Here is an 18065-nt window from a genome sequence, read left to right as displayed (position 1 = left end):
TATTGTATCGAGATCTATTGGACTTTAGTTGTGCAAGGTCTTTATTTATTTATTTATTTATTTAAGATTTATACCCCGCCCTTCCCACAAGTGGCTCAGGGTGGCTTCCAATAGTAGATCCATCAAAATTACACATATAAAGGGATCCATATTTAAAACAGATAAAACAGATAAAACAGATAAAACCCTAGTTATTAATACACATAAATATTTCAGCTATATATAAAAGGAATCCAGCAAGTTACAGTAAAAGTATACAGCTAAGTATAGGCTAGCCGGAAGAGGGTCGTCTTACAGGCCCTGCGGAACTGAACAAGGTCCCGCAGGGCCCTCACCTCTTCCGGCAGCTGATTCCACCATGTAGGGGCCATAACAGAGAAAGCCCTTTCTCTGGTGGACTTCAACCGGGCTTCCTTCGGCCCAGGGATAGTAAGGAGATTTTGTGTTCCCGACCTCAGTACTCTCTGGGGAACGTGCGGGGAAAGACGGTCCTTCAGGTAGACAGGTCCCAAGCCATATAGGGCTTTAAAGGTGATAACCAGCACCTTGTACCGGACTCGGTATATTACTGGAAGCCAGTGCAGGGTCCGAAGACCCGGCTGAATGTGTTCCCGCTTTGGGAGACCTAATAACAGCCGGGCTGCGGCATTCTGCACCAGCTGCAATTTCCGAGTTCGGGACAGGGGCAGCCCCATGTAGAGGGCATTACAGTAGTCTAACCTCGAGGTGACCGTAGTGTGGATCACTGTTGCTAGGTCGTCGCGCTCCAAAAAGGGGGCCAGCTGCCTTGCCCGCCTAAGATGAAAAAGCGCGGACTTGGCAGCGGCTGCTATCTGAGCCTCCATCTTTAGGGAAGGCTCCAACAGCACCCCCAAGCTCCTGACCCTGTCCGCCGCTATCAGCGGCGCACCGTCAAAGGCTGGTAGGGGGATTCCCCCTTCCGGACCACGGCGACCCAAGCAAAGGACCTCTGTCTTCGCAGGATTAAGCTTCAGCCCGCTCAGTCTGAGCCATTCAGCCACGGCATATAGTGCCCGGTCTAGATTTTCCGGGACGCAGGTCGGCTGGCCATCCATCAATAGATAGAGCTGGGTGTCATCAGCATACTGATGACACCCTAGCCCGTACCTTCGGGCAATCTGGGCAAGAGGTCGCATATAGATGTTAAATAACATCGGGGAGAGAACCGCCCCTTGAGGCACACCACAGTCAAGTGTGCACCTCCGGGACAGCTCCCCCCCAACTGCGACCCTTTGTCCCCGACCTTCAAGGAAAGAGGAAAGCCACTGTAAAGCCAACCCCTGAATCCCTGCGTCGGCGAGGCGACCCTTCAGTAGCCGATGGTCGACCGTGTCGAACGCCGCCGACAGGTCCAACAACATCAGCACCGCCGAGCCGCCCCGATCCAGATGCCGTTGAAGGTCATCCATTAGGGCGACCAGCACCGTCTCCGTCCCATGTCCCGGGCGAAAGCCGGACTGAAATGGGTCAAGGATGGAAGCATCCTCCAGGAAAGTCTGCAGCTGCTTCGCCACTGCCCTCTCGATAAGTTTGCCCAAAAAGGGCAAATTTGAGACCGGCCGATAGTTTGCCAATTGGGCCGGATCTAAAGATGGTTTCTTTAAGAGGGGACGGACCACAGCCTCTTTGAGTGGCGTTGGAAAGTGCCCTTCCCTCAGGGATCTATTTATGATATCCCGTATAGGATATCTAAGGTCACCCTGGCAAGATTTAATAAGCCAGGAAGGGCATGGGTCCAATTTACAGGTAGTTGGGCGAGCCGCTAAGAGTATCCTGTCAACTTCCTCCAGGCTGAGGGGGTCGAAGTCATCCAGCGTATAATCCGAAGACAGGCTCGGAGCCTCGGGTTCACTAACTGTCTCAAAATTGGCAGAGGAGTCGGGGCGGAGTGACGCGATTTTATCCACAAAAAATTTCGCAAAAGCCTCACAGCCTATTTCCAATTCAATAGAATTTGGTCTGCCTTGCGGCAGTGTTATAAGTCCTCTAATTATGTCGAACAATTGGGCCGGGCGCGAAGTTGCGGACGCAATCTTAGCCGCAAAGAACGCTTTCTTTGCGGCTTTGATTGCCATCTCATAGGCCTTCAAATTCTCTCTATAAGATGTTCGGGTCACTTCGTCTCGAGTACGCCGCCATTGCCTCTCTAGCCGTCTGAGTCCCCGCTTTTGTTGCCGCAGCCCCTGGTTGAACCAGGGCGACGGCTTCGGGCGGGAACGCAGAGGGCGCTTGGGTGCGACCTCCTCGATGGCCCTGGAGAGCCCATCGTTCCAGGACTCTACCAGATCATCCAGGGAGTCGCCAGCAGGCCAGGTATCCCGAAGAGCCGTTAGGAACCGTTCCGGGTCCATCTGGCTCCGCGGGTGAGCTAAAATACGCTCTCCGTCTTGTTTAAATAGCTTTGTTTACATGCAAAAAGAGAGAGATTTGCTACTCTGAGCCACAGGTAGGAGAGGGAGTATACCTCAGTGACACAGTATATACTTGATGGGGTAAAGCAGGGGTCCTCAACCTACGGCCCGCGGGCCAGATGCGGCCCGCTGAGGACGTTTATGCGGCCCGCCGGGTTATGGCAAAATCAGACCGGAAGTGACGTTCGACCTAAACTTGCGTTAGCAACGCACACTTCCAGCACTGGGCTGAGGCGGCGGAGACAGAGTGTGAGGTGATACCGAGGTGAGGTGAGTTCCCAGGCCAGGTTGTGTGGTGTGGGGAAGGGAGAGAGATGCAGAAGACGGAGAACTGACGGCCCGCGGCCTTGTACAGTAACGGCAGTCCGGCCCTCCAACAGTCTGAGGGACAGTGAACTGGCCCCCTATTTAAAAAGGTTGAGGACCCCTGGGGTAAAGGAACCTCTCTCTGCTCAGGAAGGGACTGTGCCTTAGTGCAAGAGCCTCTGCTTTACGTGCAGAAGGCCCCAGTTTTAACCTCTGACATCTCCAGTTAAGAGGAACAGGCAGTCAGCAGTGCTGGATTAAACCCTGTGGAGGCCCCTAGGCAGTCAAAATCTTGCGGGCCCCCTCACAACTTATCTCAGAGTCTGAGCACCCGCCCCACCGTCCACGGCCCCCACTGCAGCCTGCAGGCACCTTCTTAAAAGCCCCTTTTACTAAACTGCAGGGGAGAGGCAGAGAGAGTCAAACCTGGTGACAACACCAGCAGCAGCGACCAGGCAATTGGGCAAAGAGCAGCTCAGTTGCTGGCTGAATATGCAAGCTGGGAGGGATGCAAGCAGGGGGAAAACCAATGGTGAAAAGTCGGCACAGGACCCTTAAAGGCGTGGGAGCCCATAGGCCAGTGCCTACTTAGCCTAATTGCTAATCCGGCTCTGGCAGTACGTGATATGAAAGACCTCTGTCTGATACCTGAGGGCCATTGCCAGTCAGTTTAGTGTAGTGGTTAGGGCTGCCAAGTCCTCTTCATCCCCCAGCAGGGGACATTTGTGCGCGAGATGAATGACATCACCCGGAAGTGACATCATCAAAATGGTGGCACCCGTGCGGGGGCCAGTCTAGGTGTTTCCAGGAAAACTCTGTGGTTTCCCCAGATGCTCTAGCCATTTGGGAGGTTAAAACTCTATGGTACAAAAGTGGGGAATCAAACCCGGGTCTCCCAGATAAGGGTCCGCACACTTAACCTCTACACCAAACTGGCTCCAGGAAGCCAGGGCCAGTTCAAGGCAAGAAGTGTGGCATGATGGTTACAACCAGGCTTCATTTTGGGAAGGAGCTCACAGGAGCGGACCTCCGGAACCTCTAAATTTTATTGTGTTCTTTCTTTCTTACCCTCCTCTCCCCATACTTGCTTCTGGCCTCCGTTGTTCAAACCCTCAGTGAGAATTTTGCTGAACTAAGATTTGACAAACTTTCTAATATTTCCCCTCACAAAAAATGGGGAAAATAACCAAAACCTATAAAGTAGACAGATGGAAATCTTCCTCATGCCACTGTGGCAACACAGGAGAAAGTAATTAAAAAAGTATGATGGGAGTAAGGCTTTATTGTGACAATTATAATTCATGAAGAATTTTAAGGTAGATGCTGAGCGGATATAATTTTGTACACCTTCCGGCGATGTCAGGGGTGTGTGGCATATGCAAATGAGTCGTGCTAATGAGCTCCGGCACCTTTTTTCCTACAAAATGACCCCTGGACAACATCACATTGGGATCTGGGTTGCAGCCTCTCACTCAGCTATCATGCTTACCAGGTGTCCTCTGGACTTGAAGAAACTGTTGTCCAAATATATTCTAAGAAGGCTGGGAAATACAACAAAAAGTTGAGCCAAATGTGAGCGCTTTGGGGCCTCTTTAATTGTGGAGGAAGAAATAAGAACAATATCTCTTCCAATTAAGTAAACACTGTTAACATGCCAGATCATATATCTTTGCTTCAACCGTTTTCATGACCTGAATGTGCTGCTCTTCGAGAATTCAGAAGGACCCGTGGCTGATTCCCAGCTAAAGCAGATGTGTTCCTTGTGAATGGGATTCTGCAGGACTCAAATTCTCCACCCATGTAAACACTCTGGGACTTAGAAGGCATCTACGTTCTTTCCCTGTCAACCCAAAGACCTTGTTTGAGCTTAGGGTTGCCAAGTCCAATTCAAGAAATATCTGGGGACTTTAGGGGTGAAGTCAGGAGACATTGGGGGTGGAGCCAGGAGCAAGGTTGTGACAAGCATAATGGAACTCCAAAGGGAATTCTAGCCATCACATTTAAAGGACCGCATGCCTTTAAAATGCCTTCCCTTCACTGGAAATAATGAAGGATAGGAGCACCTTCTTTTGGAGCTCATAGAATTGGACCCAATTCATTTGGAAATTGGAGGGTGTTTTGCGGAGAGGCATTGGATGCTATGCTGCAAATCTGTGCCTCTACCTCAAAAAACAACACCCCCCCCGAGCCCCAGATACCCACTGATCAATTCTCCATGATACCCTATGGGAATCAGTCTCCATAGGGAATAATGGAGTGCCCAGCAGACATTCCCCCCCCTTCTGATGACCCTGAAGTGGGGGGAGGGCCTCCGAACCGGGAGATCCCCTGCCCCCACCTGGGGATTGAGAACCTGGAGATAACCGTGCACAACTAGACTAATTAATACAATGACTACTCTGAAATTATTACACCAATTGTATACTTCTGCTAATAGTTTTATGACACTCGCTTTGCAATTATAATACCTGTTACAATGCCTAAGCAATGTTTTCCTATACAATGAGTTGAATAATCATACAGAATCCATAAACATTCAGAACTGATTCCTCTTCATCAATATCATGGATAAGTAAGGTGACAACAGTTTTTCCAAGGATAAGTGATACTCTTCCAGTAACAATATAGGCGTGTTTCGGTAGAAGAGTCCTTCATCTGGCTATTAATTAATTTCCTGGAATCAATGCTCAATTCATGAAACATACAACAACTTCAGTTTCCAGAGCATAAGGGTTCTCTCTTACGGCTCTAAAGCCGTGTTGAACAGTTTTCCTGGAACCAGTGCTAAAGTCATGAAACATACAACAACTTCAGTTTCCAAAGTATAAGGGTTCTCTCTCACGGCTCTAAAGCCGTGTTAAACAGTTTTCCTGGAACCAGTGCTCCGTTACTAAGACTGCATGAGTCTAGTCAATTACTCTCAAGGCACGTAGGTTCTCCTGCCATTCTTCAGAGACATCCTGGGAGGAGCCTGCACCTTTGACTCGAAATGTTTATGAATTGAATATATGAAGATCTGCATAACCCCAACATGAATATCTGACGAAGTCTCCGTGTGAAACAGCTGGCTCCAGCTTGCGGCCCCGTGATCAATTTATGGAATTGGGGTTCAGCTTTGATGCCCCTGACGGTCTCTGAAGAACGGCACTGTTTTTTGCCTCTGAATTCATGGGACGATTGCAGTGGAGTCAATTGTATTTTGAACTGCTGATAAGTTATCGGGTCAAAGGGAAAGTTGTATGAACAAACACACATGAAATTGTTTTTAATGGTTTTATTGCACTTCTTTGGAATTTTTCACAATTACATTTTCCAAATTTATTACAAACTTGTTGCCAGTAATTTGTAGCCATAATTTGTGTTGTGGGCATTTACTCCATGGCTTCCTCTTGTTGTTGTTGTGTAGCCTCCAGGTGGGGCCAGGAAATCTGGCAGAGATCAGCTCCCCTGCAGAAAATGGCTGCTTTGGAGGGTGGACTCTATGGCATTGTACCATACTGAGGCCCCTCCCTTCCCCAAACCCCGCCCTCTCCCAGATCCACCCCCAAAGTCTCCGGGTATTTTCCAACACAGACCTGGCAACCCTAGCCAGCTCTGGGTTGGAAAACACCTGGAGATTTTGGGAGTGGAGCCTGGAGAGGGCAGGATTTGGGGAGTGAGCTCAGTTGGGATATAAAGTCCACCCTCCAAAGCAGACATTTTCTTTTCTTGGTGGTCTGGAGATCAACCATAATAGAGGGAGTTCTCAACCTTCCACCAGGAGGTTGGCAACCCTAGACTAGTAATCCCCCCCCCCATTTTTAGGGGTTTTTTTGGGTCGATTTATTTGCAAGACTGGATAGTGACACTTTTCCGTTATCGTAGCCTAGTTTTCACTGTCACGTCACCCTTGATTTCGTACTGCAGATTCTTCCATCCCAGGGTGCACCTGGGAAGCTGCAAATCCTGGTAGGCCGACCTCATCTTATGAGGTGAAAGAAGGAAGTCCCACATATAGACATCAGTCAGTTCTCCTGAGAAGGAGTTGTAAGAGTCAGCCAAACCTCCATAATGGTCTTGTTCTTGCCCTAGCAGGATAAAGGCATCTGCAGAAACCGTGTAACCTTTCTTCAACCCTTTCCGCGGCCAGGGCTTCCCATTCATCCAAAATTCGACAGTCCCTGTGGCTGATTCCCAGCCAAAGCAGATGTGTTCCCAGTTTATGGGATCCTCGGAGACTTTGAAGGATACATATTCTCCTCCCACAAAAACTCGGTATTCTCCTGGCTTGGACTTGAAAATGAGGATCTCGTTGTCCTCGGAAGGTGTGGCATAGGAGAAGAGGCCATAGGGCCGAGTCAGGTCTGTGTAGGATCTCAGGCAAATGGTGAAATTCTGCAAGGGTTCTTCCGGCTGGGGTTTAAGGATGACGTAGTCTTCGCTGGGTTCATTGCGGAAAAAAAATACCTTTCTAGACAAGTCTGTGAGAAGAGACAGAGAGACGGGGTTGCCACCATTTCTGTCTTGGCAAAGGGTCTTCTTGAGCATTTTTAAATTACATATTGAGTTGTCAGCCCTGGGCTGGGAAATTCCTGGAGATTTGGGGTGAAACTGGGGAGGGTGGGGTCTGGAGAAGGGAGAGACCTCAACAGGGATACGGTGCCACTGAGTCCACCCTGATCCAGATTGACTTGGGAACAGATTCTGAATGATCTGGGGTCTGGTCAAATCTGGATCGCCATATGTTGGGTTCCTGAAGTATTCCACATTCCAGCTAGTGAGATATGCAAAGGCTAGGCCAAGGGTGGCCAAACTTGCTTAATGTCTCAGCTTGAGACCCTGGAGAGCCGCTGCCAGTCTGAGTAGACAATACTGACTTTGATGGACCGAGGGTCTGATTCCACTTGGAGAAGTGGTTTAAAGAGACAAATACCTTCTCCGAGCTGGCCGATGGGACGGTGGGGGCTTCAATATATGTGAAAGAGCCACATATGGCTCCCAAGCCACAGTTTGGCCACTCCTGGGCTAGGCCAACCTCCAACTCCAGGTTGGGAAATTCCTGGGGATTTGGGGTGGCCCCTGAGAAACGCAGAGTTTGAGGAGGAGAGGGAATTCAGGAGGGTATAATTCCATACAGTTTGCCCTCCAAAGCTCCCTTTTTCTGTAGGGGAACTGATCTCTGGACATCAGTTGTCATTCCCAGAGATCTCCAGAGTCCACCTGGAAGTTGGCAACCTTAGTAACAGAAGTAGCAAACATTTATTAGGTGAAGTGTTTCCATCTCCATTGCTGGGGAAATAAACGGATCCTGTTGCAAGTATTCAGTGCATGTGCGAGCTCCCATGACAGGACAAATAACACCTCAGTGCCATTTGGGCTCTGGGAAACGGCATGGGCTTGAAGGCAGGAGCATCACCTCCCGATCCAAATAGGGTTGCCAATCCCCAGGTGGGGGCAGGGGATCCCCCGGTTTGGAGACCCTCCCCCCGCTTTAGGGTCATCAGAAAGCGGGGGGAGGGGAGGGGAATATCTGCTGGGAACTCTATTATTCCCTATGGAGATTTATTCGCTTAGAAAATCATGGAGAATTGATCTGCGGGTATCTGGGGCTCTGGGAGGGGGCTGTGTTTTGAGGTAGAGGCAGTAAATTTTAAGTATAGCATCTAGTGCCTCTACCCAAAATACCCCCCAAGTTTCAAAAAGATTGGACCGGGGGGTCCAATTCTATGAGCCCAAAAAGAAGGTGCCCCTATCCTTCATTATTTCCTATGGAAGGAAGGAATTGAAAAGGTGTGCCGTCCCTTTAAATGTGATGGCCAGAACTCCCTTTGGAGTTCAATTATGCTTGTCACAGCCTTGATCTTGGCTCCACCCCTAATATCTCCTGGCTGCACCCCCAGAGTCCCCAGATATTTCTTGAATTGGACTTGGCAACCCTACTGCACAATGTTTTTAAATGGAATTCACACTGGCAACAGAGTGGCAATATGACTGTCCATGTCATGTGAAAGTTTGGCCTTAATAATAATAATTGGAATTGATTGCACAACATTACATGAATTTGACAAATCCCCTTTTCAAAGACCCCTGAGCCCCTGGTTAGTACCACTTTACATGGAAGTGTAATTCTGCTAATTGAATTGCATGTCTGTTTGGAATCTACCACCCATCAATTCCAACGGTTACCCAAAGGCATTCTAGAGCTACAAGAAAAGGGGGAAGTTAATCCTCTCTGTCTAGTCTCTCGATCTATGCGTGTATTTTATAAACCTGTCTTGCGTCCATCTCTTCTGTTTTAAAACCCCCTAATTCCGACCAGTTCTGTCTCAAAGATCGAGTAGGGACTGGGAGGAGTTGTGACTGAGAAACAGAGCATCTGCTTTTGCCAGATGTGTTGCCCCACATTTCCAGTTTAAAGAAGGATCTTCAGTAACAGATCCTAAAAATGATCCTTCTCTGCCTAATGAGATCCGGGAGAGCAACTGCTAGTAGAAGTAGAAAACACTGAGCTAGACAGACTAATGCTATACAAGCAGGGTTCTCCAACGATAGTGCCTACTACCAGGGGTCATTTTGTAGAAAAATAGGTGGTGGAGCTCATCCAGGAATTGTTATGCAGTTGCACCTACTATTCAATGGACAAGGAGATGGAACTCTCAGAAAAGTTCAGGAGCTGTGCTCCTGTGAGCTCCCACTGAAGCTGAGGCCTGCCTACTACTACTTCCTGTGGTGCATGCAGGGCTTTTTTTTTGTTTGCATGTTAAGCCACACACCCCTGTAGGGTTGCCAAGTCCAATTCAAGAAATAGCTGGGAACTTTGGGGGTGGAGCCAGGAGACATTGGGGTGGAGCCAAGATCAAGGCTGTGACAAGCATAATTGAACTCCAAAGGGAGTTCTGGCCATCACATTTAAAGAGACGGCACACCTTTTCAATGCCTTCCTTCCATATGAAATAATGGATAGTGGCACCTTCTTTTGGGGCCCACAGAATTGGACCCCCTGGTCCAATTTTTTGAAACTTGGGGAGGTATTTTGGGGAGAGGCACTAGATGCTATACTGAAAATTCGGTGCCTCTATCCCAAAAAACAGCCCCCCCAGAGCCCCAGATACCTGCGGATCAATTCTCCATGATTTTCTATGGGAATAAATCTCCATAGGGAATAATAGAGTTCCCAGTAGGGTTGCCAAGTCCAATTAAAGAAAAATCTGGGGACTTTGGGGGTGGAGCCAGGAGACTTTGGGGGTGGAGCCAGGAGACATTGGGAGTGGAGCCAAGAACAAGGATGTGACAAGCATCATTGAACTCCAAGGGAGTTCTGGCCATCACATTTAAAGGGACAGCACACCTTTTAAAATTTCTTTCTTCCATAGGAAATAATGAAGTATAGGGGCACCATCTTTTGGGGCTCATAGAATTGGACCCTCTGGTCCAATCGTTTTGAAACTTGGGGGGTATTTTGGGGAGAGGCACTAGATGTTATACTAAAAATTTGGTGCCTCTTCCTCAAAAAATAGCCCCCCCCCCCAGAGCCCCCAATACCAACGGATGAATTCCCTATTATTCCCTATGGGAATCGTTCTCCATAGGGAATAATAGAATGCCCAGTAGACATTTCCCTCCCCCCCCCACGCTTTCTAAAAGGGGGGAGGGCCTCCAAACCAGGGAATCCCCTGCCCCCTCCCTCACACACACACACACACACACACACTTACCAGATCTTCTTCCGGAGAACTCTTGCTGTGAAAGTGAAAGCAAAAGAAAGGGCGGGGCTGTTCTCCCAAGCCCTTCCTGCTCCCTGCCCAGCCTTAAAGCGGCAGACATTTTACAAACGGCTCAGGAGCTCTATAATGAAGCCTACAGGTATGTTCTCCCCCCCCTCCACCCCCTACCCCCCGCTTCCCACTTTTTGAAGACCGGGAGATGAGGCTGCAAACCCAGGGGACTCCCGCCAGAGCGGGAGGGTTGGGAAGCCTAGTTCCCAGCAGACATTTCCCTCCCCTCCCCCCGCTTTCTGATGACCCTGAAGTGGGGGGAGGGCCTCCAAACCGGGGGATCCCCTGCTCCCACCTGGGGATTGGCAACCCTACACCCATGATGTAGCCAATCCTCCAGGAGCTTACAGTCAGCCCTGTAAGAAGAGACCTGTAAGCTCTTCGGAGGATTGGCTACATAAGAGGGGCATGGCCTAATATGCAAAGGAGTTCCTACTACAAAAAAGTCCTGGATGCATGCCAAATTTTTAGAAGTTGGTGAGGCTGCTGCTACTCAGTGCTGTCATTCAAACGAAGGCCTTCCATGGATAGGCTTCACCTACTGCGGCAGCCATTTTAGGGTGGTGCTTGCCCACAAGTGCTGAAAAAAATTGGGGACCCCAGCAATGCTCCCTGTAAGCTGTAGAGCAAAAATTCTACTTTGTGAGCTGTGGGCACTAAAGCTGTGAACCAGCGATTCGGCTACTGCCAAACCACCCCATAAAAAGTCTGCCATGAAAATGTTGTGAAAGCAACGTCACCCCAGAGTCGAAAACGACTGGTGCTTGCACAGGGGACTACCTTACCTTTAAATTAACTTCCTCTGGGGCCATCCTTTCTGAGCAAAGACAAAAATGTGTGCGCCGGAGGCTAAAAAACTGTGAGCTAGCTCACACTGATTCAGCTTAGAGGGAACACTGGACCCCTGCTATAACAGTAGGGGTCCCAACCCTCCCGCCCTGGCGGGGGAACCCAGGATTTCCCCCCTCTTCCCCCGCTCCCCCAAAAAATGGAAGCGGGGGGAGAGGGGGGAAATGGCAAGCCGCCGTTGCTGCCCCCTCCCCGCCCAGTGAGGCCGTAGGTGGCGGGCCCGCCAGCGCCCAGAAGGAGGAGGTGGCGGCGGCGCAGGAGCTGTCGGCCGAGGGTCTGGCCGGCGGCGTTGGCGCAGCAGGAGCGCGGCGAGGAGGATGGGTGCGGCGGAGCCAGGCACGGCCCAGGGCGCTGAGGGAGCTCCGCAGCACAGCCCCGCTCTCCACGCACAGAGGCGCAGCAGAGGGGCAGAAGGAGCGCGGTGAGGACAGGCGTGGCGGAGGCGGCGGAGCCAGGCGCGGCCCAGGGTGGTGAGGGAGCTCTGCAGCACAGCCCCGCTTCTCCACGCGCAGCAGCGCTGGTGGCCGAGGAGGAGGCCCCGAGTCCCCGGCCCCACTCTCAATGCCCGCGCCACCTGCTTCACCCAGGCCTTCAGCCTCAGGCGGCCGCCGAGGGGCGGGGAGAACGAGCGGGAGGAGGAGGGAGGGACAGTGCGGCTGCGGCGCGGGAACCTCCGGCGCTTGTCACAGCCTAGATATTGGCTCCACCCCTAACATCTCCTGGCTCCACCCCCAAAGTCTCCTGGCTCCACCCCCAAAGTCCCCAGATATTTCTTCCATTGGACTTGGCAACCCTATATAACAGCAATTTCATTTACTCCGTTTGCAGGGTCCTGGGTCAGAGGGCCAGGTCTAGATTTAGGAATCTACAGCCTCGGTTGGCGTAGACAACATATCTTTAGCTTGTGAAGAAAGTAGGAGGTTTGTTTGAGTTTTTTACTGTTTAACAGACAAATGCTATCCATCGTTTTTCATCCGCTCATATAGCAACACAGCCAAAAGAGAAGGGCTGCAAATTCAGTATGCATGCAAAAGATCCCTGGTTTGATCCCCAGCACCACTGTGTCAAGAATCTCAGATGACGGGTCTTAAGAAAGACCTTTCAGGGCTTGAAATCCTGGAGACCAATAGCCAGTCAATATAGACAATATACTAAGTTAGATGGACCTGCAGTTGGATTAATATGGACCTGCGGTTGGATTAATTCTCTCTGCATTACTGATTAACTTTCCCCACTGCTATCTGTCCCATCCTCACAAGGTGTCACTTGCACCCCATCAAGACCTTTTTTAATAGAAAAAGCCCAGCAGGGATTCATTTGCATATTAGACCGCACCCCCTGATGTCACCATTGTTTCAGTTAGGGCTTTTTGGTTGAAAAAACCCAGTAGGGAATCATTTGCATATTAGGCCACACCCCTTGATGTCACCATCGTTTCACAGAAGGCTTTTTTATAGAAATAGCCCAGCAGGGACTCATTTGCATATTTTAGCAAGCCAGCTAGGTGCATTCCTGCTAAAAAAAAAAAGAGCCCTGCTTGAGGGAAACATATGGACAGCTGTGCTTCGAAGAGAGAAAGCAGCATCTTTAGGCTGCCATTTTATGAAGGATAGTGGGAAACCAGAGGAATTTTACTTTGGGGTAACTGCCTAGGAGAAAGGACGACCCTCTTCTACCAGGAGCCAGCTGCAACCACTATTTACTTATGACAATCACCTCACAGATCCATTCATGATCCTCTCACATTCCCTCCAATTTGACCCTCGCAGTGATTACCAATTACTGCTAAGACCCTTGCAAACCAATTGGTAAGATGCAGTCAGATGCATCATTTTCCCGAGAAGTGCCATAATTCAGACCTAGTGAAAAGCGGCAACCTGTAAGCGCCATGTCGTAATTCCAGACAAAAATGTACTTGCACTGTGTTGCACATGTTGCGCCCCTCAATGTTTGCTATGGACTTCAAAGGCTCCTTGGCCCAGAAAATCATTCTGGAGCTGAACCTCACCTCAGATGGTGCTTCTGGAGCACCACACAACCACACCCCCTCTGGCCCTCAACTGCTAGGGTTGCCAATCCCCAGTCGGGGGCAGGAGATTCCCCTGTTTTGAGGCCCTCCTTCGAAAGAAAGAAAGAAAGAAAGAAAGAAAGAAAGAAAGAAAGAAAGAAAGAAAGAAAGAAAGAAAGAAAGAAAGAAAGAAAGAAAGAAAGAAAGAAAGGGAAATGTCTGCTGGCCACTCCATTATACCCTATGGAGACTGATTCCCATGGGATATAGTGGAGAATTGATCTGTGAGTATCTGGGGCTCTAGGATGGTTGTTTTTTGAGGTAGAGGCACCAATTTTTCAGCATAGCATTAAGTACCTCCCCTCAACCACCCCCGAAAAAATTTCAAAAAGATTGGACCAGTCCCAGATGAATGTGCCTCTATCCTTCATTATTTCCAATTGAGGGAAAGCATTTAAAAGATGTGCAGTCCCCTTAAAAGTGATGGCCAGAACTCCCTTCGGCGTTCACTCCTGCTTGCCACATCCTTCCTCCAGGCTCCATCCCCAAAGTCTCCTGTCTCCACCCCCAAAAGCCCACAGATATTTCTTGAGTTGATCTTGGCAACCCTACCACCTTGGAAAACGAGACAACTCTGGTGCTCACCTTCTTGGGCAGAGATGGCTGAGAGAAAGGCCAAGAAGAGAAGGAAGGGAACCCACATCTTCAGGGCTCGTAAAGTGAAACTGGGAAGAAGTTGCAGAGAAGTTGGATAGCGGCAAAGTGAAACAGCAGTCTTGTTCTCAAATCACTGCTTTCCCAATAATGAGGCCTTGAGGACGACAGCTAAATTTATGCCTGCGCTGAAATGGGCGGTGATGGAAGTGGGGGATGGAACTTCTCATTCCCCTTTGAGAATCTGCAGCTGCTTTGGTAAGGTTGACTGTTCCTTAATTCCTTCCTTTATATGGCAAATTCTAGAGCTGAAATTTTCACAGAGCTGAAACTCGTGGGCAGTATTCTGGGACGCGGATCCAGCTCTTTCAGCACAACGACATCCCAGGTTTCCTCCGAGCTGGAAAAGGGCTGACAGAAGGAGATACGGTTGCCAGCCCCCAGGTGGAGTAAAAAAAGGGGGGAAGAAAACACGGAAGGTGGAAGACTAAGAGAAAACCATGTTTGAAGAATTAAATTATACCACTAATTACTGTACTTCAGAAATATCATAGGCTTTATGACATAATTATTACTCACAATCATGAAGTAAAACTGTATATAGCTACTTCTTTGTGAACATACAAACAATGGCTCTGTGAGCTGTACAAACTTTCATACAGACATGTAAATACAAGGTCCACTGACATGAGAATAATAATTTGCACACCATCAGTTACAATGGTGCCAGAGTTTCTTATCCAGAAAATGCAAAATGTAACACGTTTCCGGTAAAGATACACGTGTTTCGATGGCGAGTCTCTTTGTCCGACAAAAACTAATTTTTCTGGAACCACAGCTCAATTCAATTCATTATGTGTGTATATCATTTCTCACAAGACAACAGTTCTCTTTATGTGGCTGGCTAGCCGTGGTCTAGTAAAAATTAAACCTGGAACCAGTGCTCTGGTGATTTTCAACACCACTAATTGGTCAGTTACTCAGTCGGTTCTCTGGAGATCTCCCGCTTTTACAACTGATCTCCAGCTGACAGAGGTCAGCTGTCCTGGAGAAAATAGAGAATTCTAACAGGCTTTGGTGTGAGTGATTACCAGAATGAAATTTCCCCTTGAAGAAAATGGCTGCTTGGAAGGGTGGCTCACCCAAGGTCACATCAGCAGGTGCATGTGGAGGAGTGGGGAATCAAACCCGGTTCTCCCAGATAAGAATCCTAACCACTAAAACGAATAGCGGGAGATCTCCAGGAGCCACCTGGACGGTGGCAACCCTTGGAAGTAGTTGTCTTTGGCCTCCCTTGCTTTTACAAGGCATTCAGCTCAAGGAATGGCAAACATTAGCAGTGTCTTTCTGTAAAATAGCCCTGGGGAGCCAATTATCAGCGTGAAAATGTTGCACAGACTCGAAAACTGTTTTCTGCTTAAAAGAATAGTCAGGAAAAAGTATCAAGGCGTTAAATGTCCTTTGCAGACGTGGGGAAAAAGAAGACACGCAGTAGAACATCAGCTAGGGTTGCCAACCTCCAGGTGATGTCTGGAGATTCAAACTGATCCCCAGGCAACAGAGATCAGTTCCCCTGGAGAAAATGGTCACTTTGGAAAGTGGACTCCAGGGCATCATACATCACTGAGGTCCATCCCCTCCCCAAACCCTGCCCCTCAAATCTCCAGGTATTTCCAAACCCTAGGCATTTAATTAGGGTTGCCAAGTCCTCTTCATTCCCCGGTGGGGGACATTTGTGTGCGCGATGTGCGCACGATGAAACGATGTCACCTGGAAGTGACATAATCAAAATGGCGGCGCCCGTGCGGGAACATTTTGATGACATCACTTCCAGGTGACATCATCACGCCAGCGACGCAGGGGGAAGTTCCCCCCGCTGGCCCAATGTGGGCCTGCGGGTTGGGAACCTCCCAGGTGGGAGATTCCCCGCCTGGACCAGGGACTTGGCAGTCCTACATTTAATAGTCTTTACTGGGAAAAATAAAATACTCAGTAAGACATCACTGCTGAAACATGTCTCAAGTACAGCACAGTCCAATTGCCAGAGTAGGCTTGCTAGGTCCCCCATGGGCACGGGCAGGAGAGAGCTGGACCTGGATTTGGAAAAGCTATGTTTGAGTCAATTTGGTGTAGTGGCTAAATGCGCAGACTCTAATCTGGGAAAACTGGGTTTGATTCCCCCACTCTTTCACATGCAGCCAGCTGGGTGACCTTGGGCCAGTCACAGTTCTCTCAGAGCGCTCTCAGCCCCACCTACCTCACAGGGTATCTGTTGTGGGGAAAGGAAGGGAAGGAGATTGTAAGCCGCTGTGAGACTCAGTGAAGGACAGGGTAAAAATTCAATCTCCTCCACCTCCTCCCTTTGACACCATTGTGAGAGTATTCTACAAATGAAGTCTATGACAGAAATAGGGAGATGCCAGCCTCCGGGTGGGTTTGCAAAAAAGTAATGACTTCATGTAAGAAGAAGAAGAAGAAGAAGAAGAAGAAGAAGAAGAAGAAGAAGAAGAAGAAGAAGAAGAAGAAGAAGAAGAAGAAGAAGAAGAAGAAGAAGATATTGGATTTATATCCCGCTCTCCACTCCGAAGAGTCTCAGAGCGGCTCACAATCTCCTTTACCTTCCTCCCCCACAATAGACACCCTGTGAGGTGGGTGGGGCTGGAGAGGGCTCTCACAGCAGCTGCCCTTTCAAGGACAACCTCTGCCAGAGCTATGGCTGACCCAAGGCCATGCTAGCAGGTGCAAGTGGAGGAGTGGGGAATCAAACCTGGTTCTCCAGATAAGAGTCCACACACTTAACCACTACACCAAACTGGTAAGAAATACCTCTTCTCCAATGGTAAATATTCACAATTGTCCAATAAAGATACTGTCTTCAATTAAATGTAGAAAAAATCAATTTCTTTACTGATATCAAAAATTTCATACACCATTCACATTACTTCCGGATTAGCTCTTCGTATGCAAAGGTAACTAAATTTCATTTTCAAAGTACCATCAGCTTACAGGCGTAATTGGTCTGGATTTCCTGTTTTGCATTACTGCTTTCTCCAAGCTAGGATCTCATACCACTATATTACATCACTCTTCACATTCAATGATACACCTTAGAAGAAGAAGAAGAAGAAGATATTAGATTTATATCCCGCCCTCCATTCTGAAGAGTCTCAGAGCGGCTCACAATCTCCTTTACCTTCCTCCCCCACAACAGACACCCTGTGAGGTGGGTGGGGCTGGAGAGGGCTCTCACAGCAGCTGCCCTTTCAAGGACAACCTCTGCCAGAGCTATGGCTGACCCAAGGCCATGCAAGCAGGTGCAAGTGGAGGAGTGGGGAATCAAACCTAGTTCTACCCAGATAAGAGTCCGCACATTTAACCACTACTCCAAACTGGCTCTCTCTTATTTTACTCCACCAACGTTTGCTAACCTCTGGGGATGCCCGTAATTACCTCATCTCCAGAATACAAAAATCAGTTCCCTGGAGAAAATGGCTGCTTTGGGGGGGGGGGGGGTTAGACTTTGTGGCAGTGCACTTCTCTGAGGTCCCTGTCCTCCCTAGGCTCCACCCCCAAATCTCCAGGAGTTTCCCAGCCTGGCGCTGGCAACCCTACCCCTCATCACCAGCTAATGGCATCACCAGCTAGTGGCCGGGGGTGGGACTTGCAACTCTAAGGAAGTGGAAGCAGAGATCTGTACTGTGGAATTCTCTGTCCAAGCTCTCTCTCAGCTTTAAAACACGTTTTAAAAATTCATAAAGCTGTTGAGGGGGCTGCCTATTATTGTTTCTTTTCTTTTTGTTTTTTGATTGGTGGTTTTAATTGGACGCCTTAATGGTTTTAAATGGGACTGAGTGCCTTTGCCGGCAGCTTTATGTAATCGGCTTTGGTGGGGGCCCTTGCGGCTCGCAAAGCAGGGCAGAAATTAAATAAGTAAATGCCCCAACTGTGGGATTTTTTATACAGTCAAATATTTTTGGTTGTAAAGGTCTAACTAGGCTCCAGAGCTGAGGGCCACAGAGCTAGGGTAGCCAATCCTCAGTTAGGGGCAAAGGTTTGGAGGCC

The 18065-nt window shown here is 49.0% G+C and overlaps 1 protein-coding gene across 1 annotated transcript; it reads right to left on the bottom strand.

Moving 5' to 3' along the window:
* Positions 1-6563: 6563 nt before the first annotated feature.
* On the bottom strand, positions 6564-14106 carry LOC132583232 (serum amyloid P-component-like). Its single transcript, XM_060254904.1, has 2 exons — positions 13995-14106; positions 6564-7198 (listed from the first exon to the last, which is right to left on the bottom strand). The coding sequence occupies exons 1-2, from the start codon at positions 14050-14052 to the stop codon at positions 6594-6596; spliced, it is 663 nt and encodes a 220-aa protein (XP_060110887.1). The 5' UTR covers positions 14053-14106; the 3' UTR covers positions 6564-6593.
* Positions 14107-18065: the final 3959 nt, after the last annotated feature.

This window comes from Heteronotia binoei, chromosome 1 (genome assembly GCF_032191835.1).
Source record: "Heteronotia binoei isolate CCM8104 ecotype False Entrance Well chromosome 1, APGP_CSIRO_Hbin_v1, whole genome shotgun sequence".
NCBI classification, from domain to species: domain Eukaryota; kingdom Metazoa; phylum Chordata; class Lepidosauria; order Squamata; family Gekkonidae; genus Heteronotia; species Heteronotia binoei.
The sequence above is the reverse complement of the archived record's forward strand: the minus strand, read 5'-3'. Positions and strand labels throughout refer to the sequence as shown.

Excerpts from the sequence above, each read along its gene's own strand:
- LOC132583232 (XM_060254904.1), bottom strand. The coding sequence starts at position 14,052 with ATGTGGGTTCCCTTCCTTCTCTTCTTGGCCTTTCTCTCAGCCATCTCT. Across the intron at positions 7,199-13,994 it reads AGCCATCTCTGCCCAAGAAG|ACTTGTCTAGAAAGGTATTT; the intron begins GTGAGCACCAGA and ends CTCTTCTCACAG.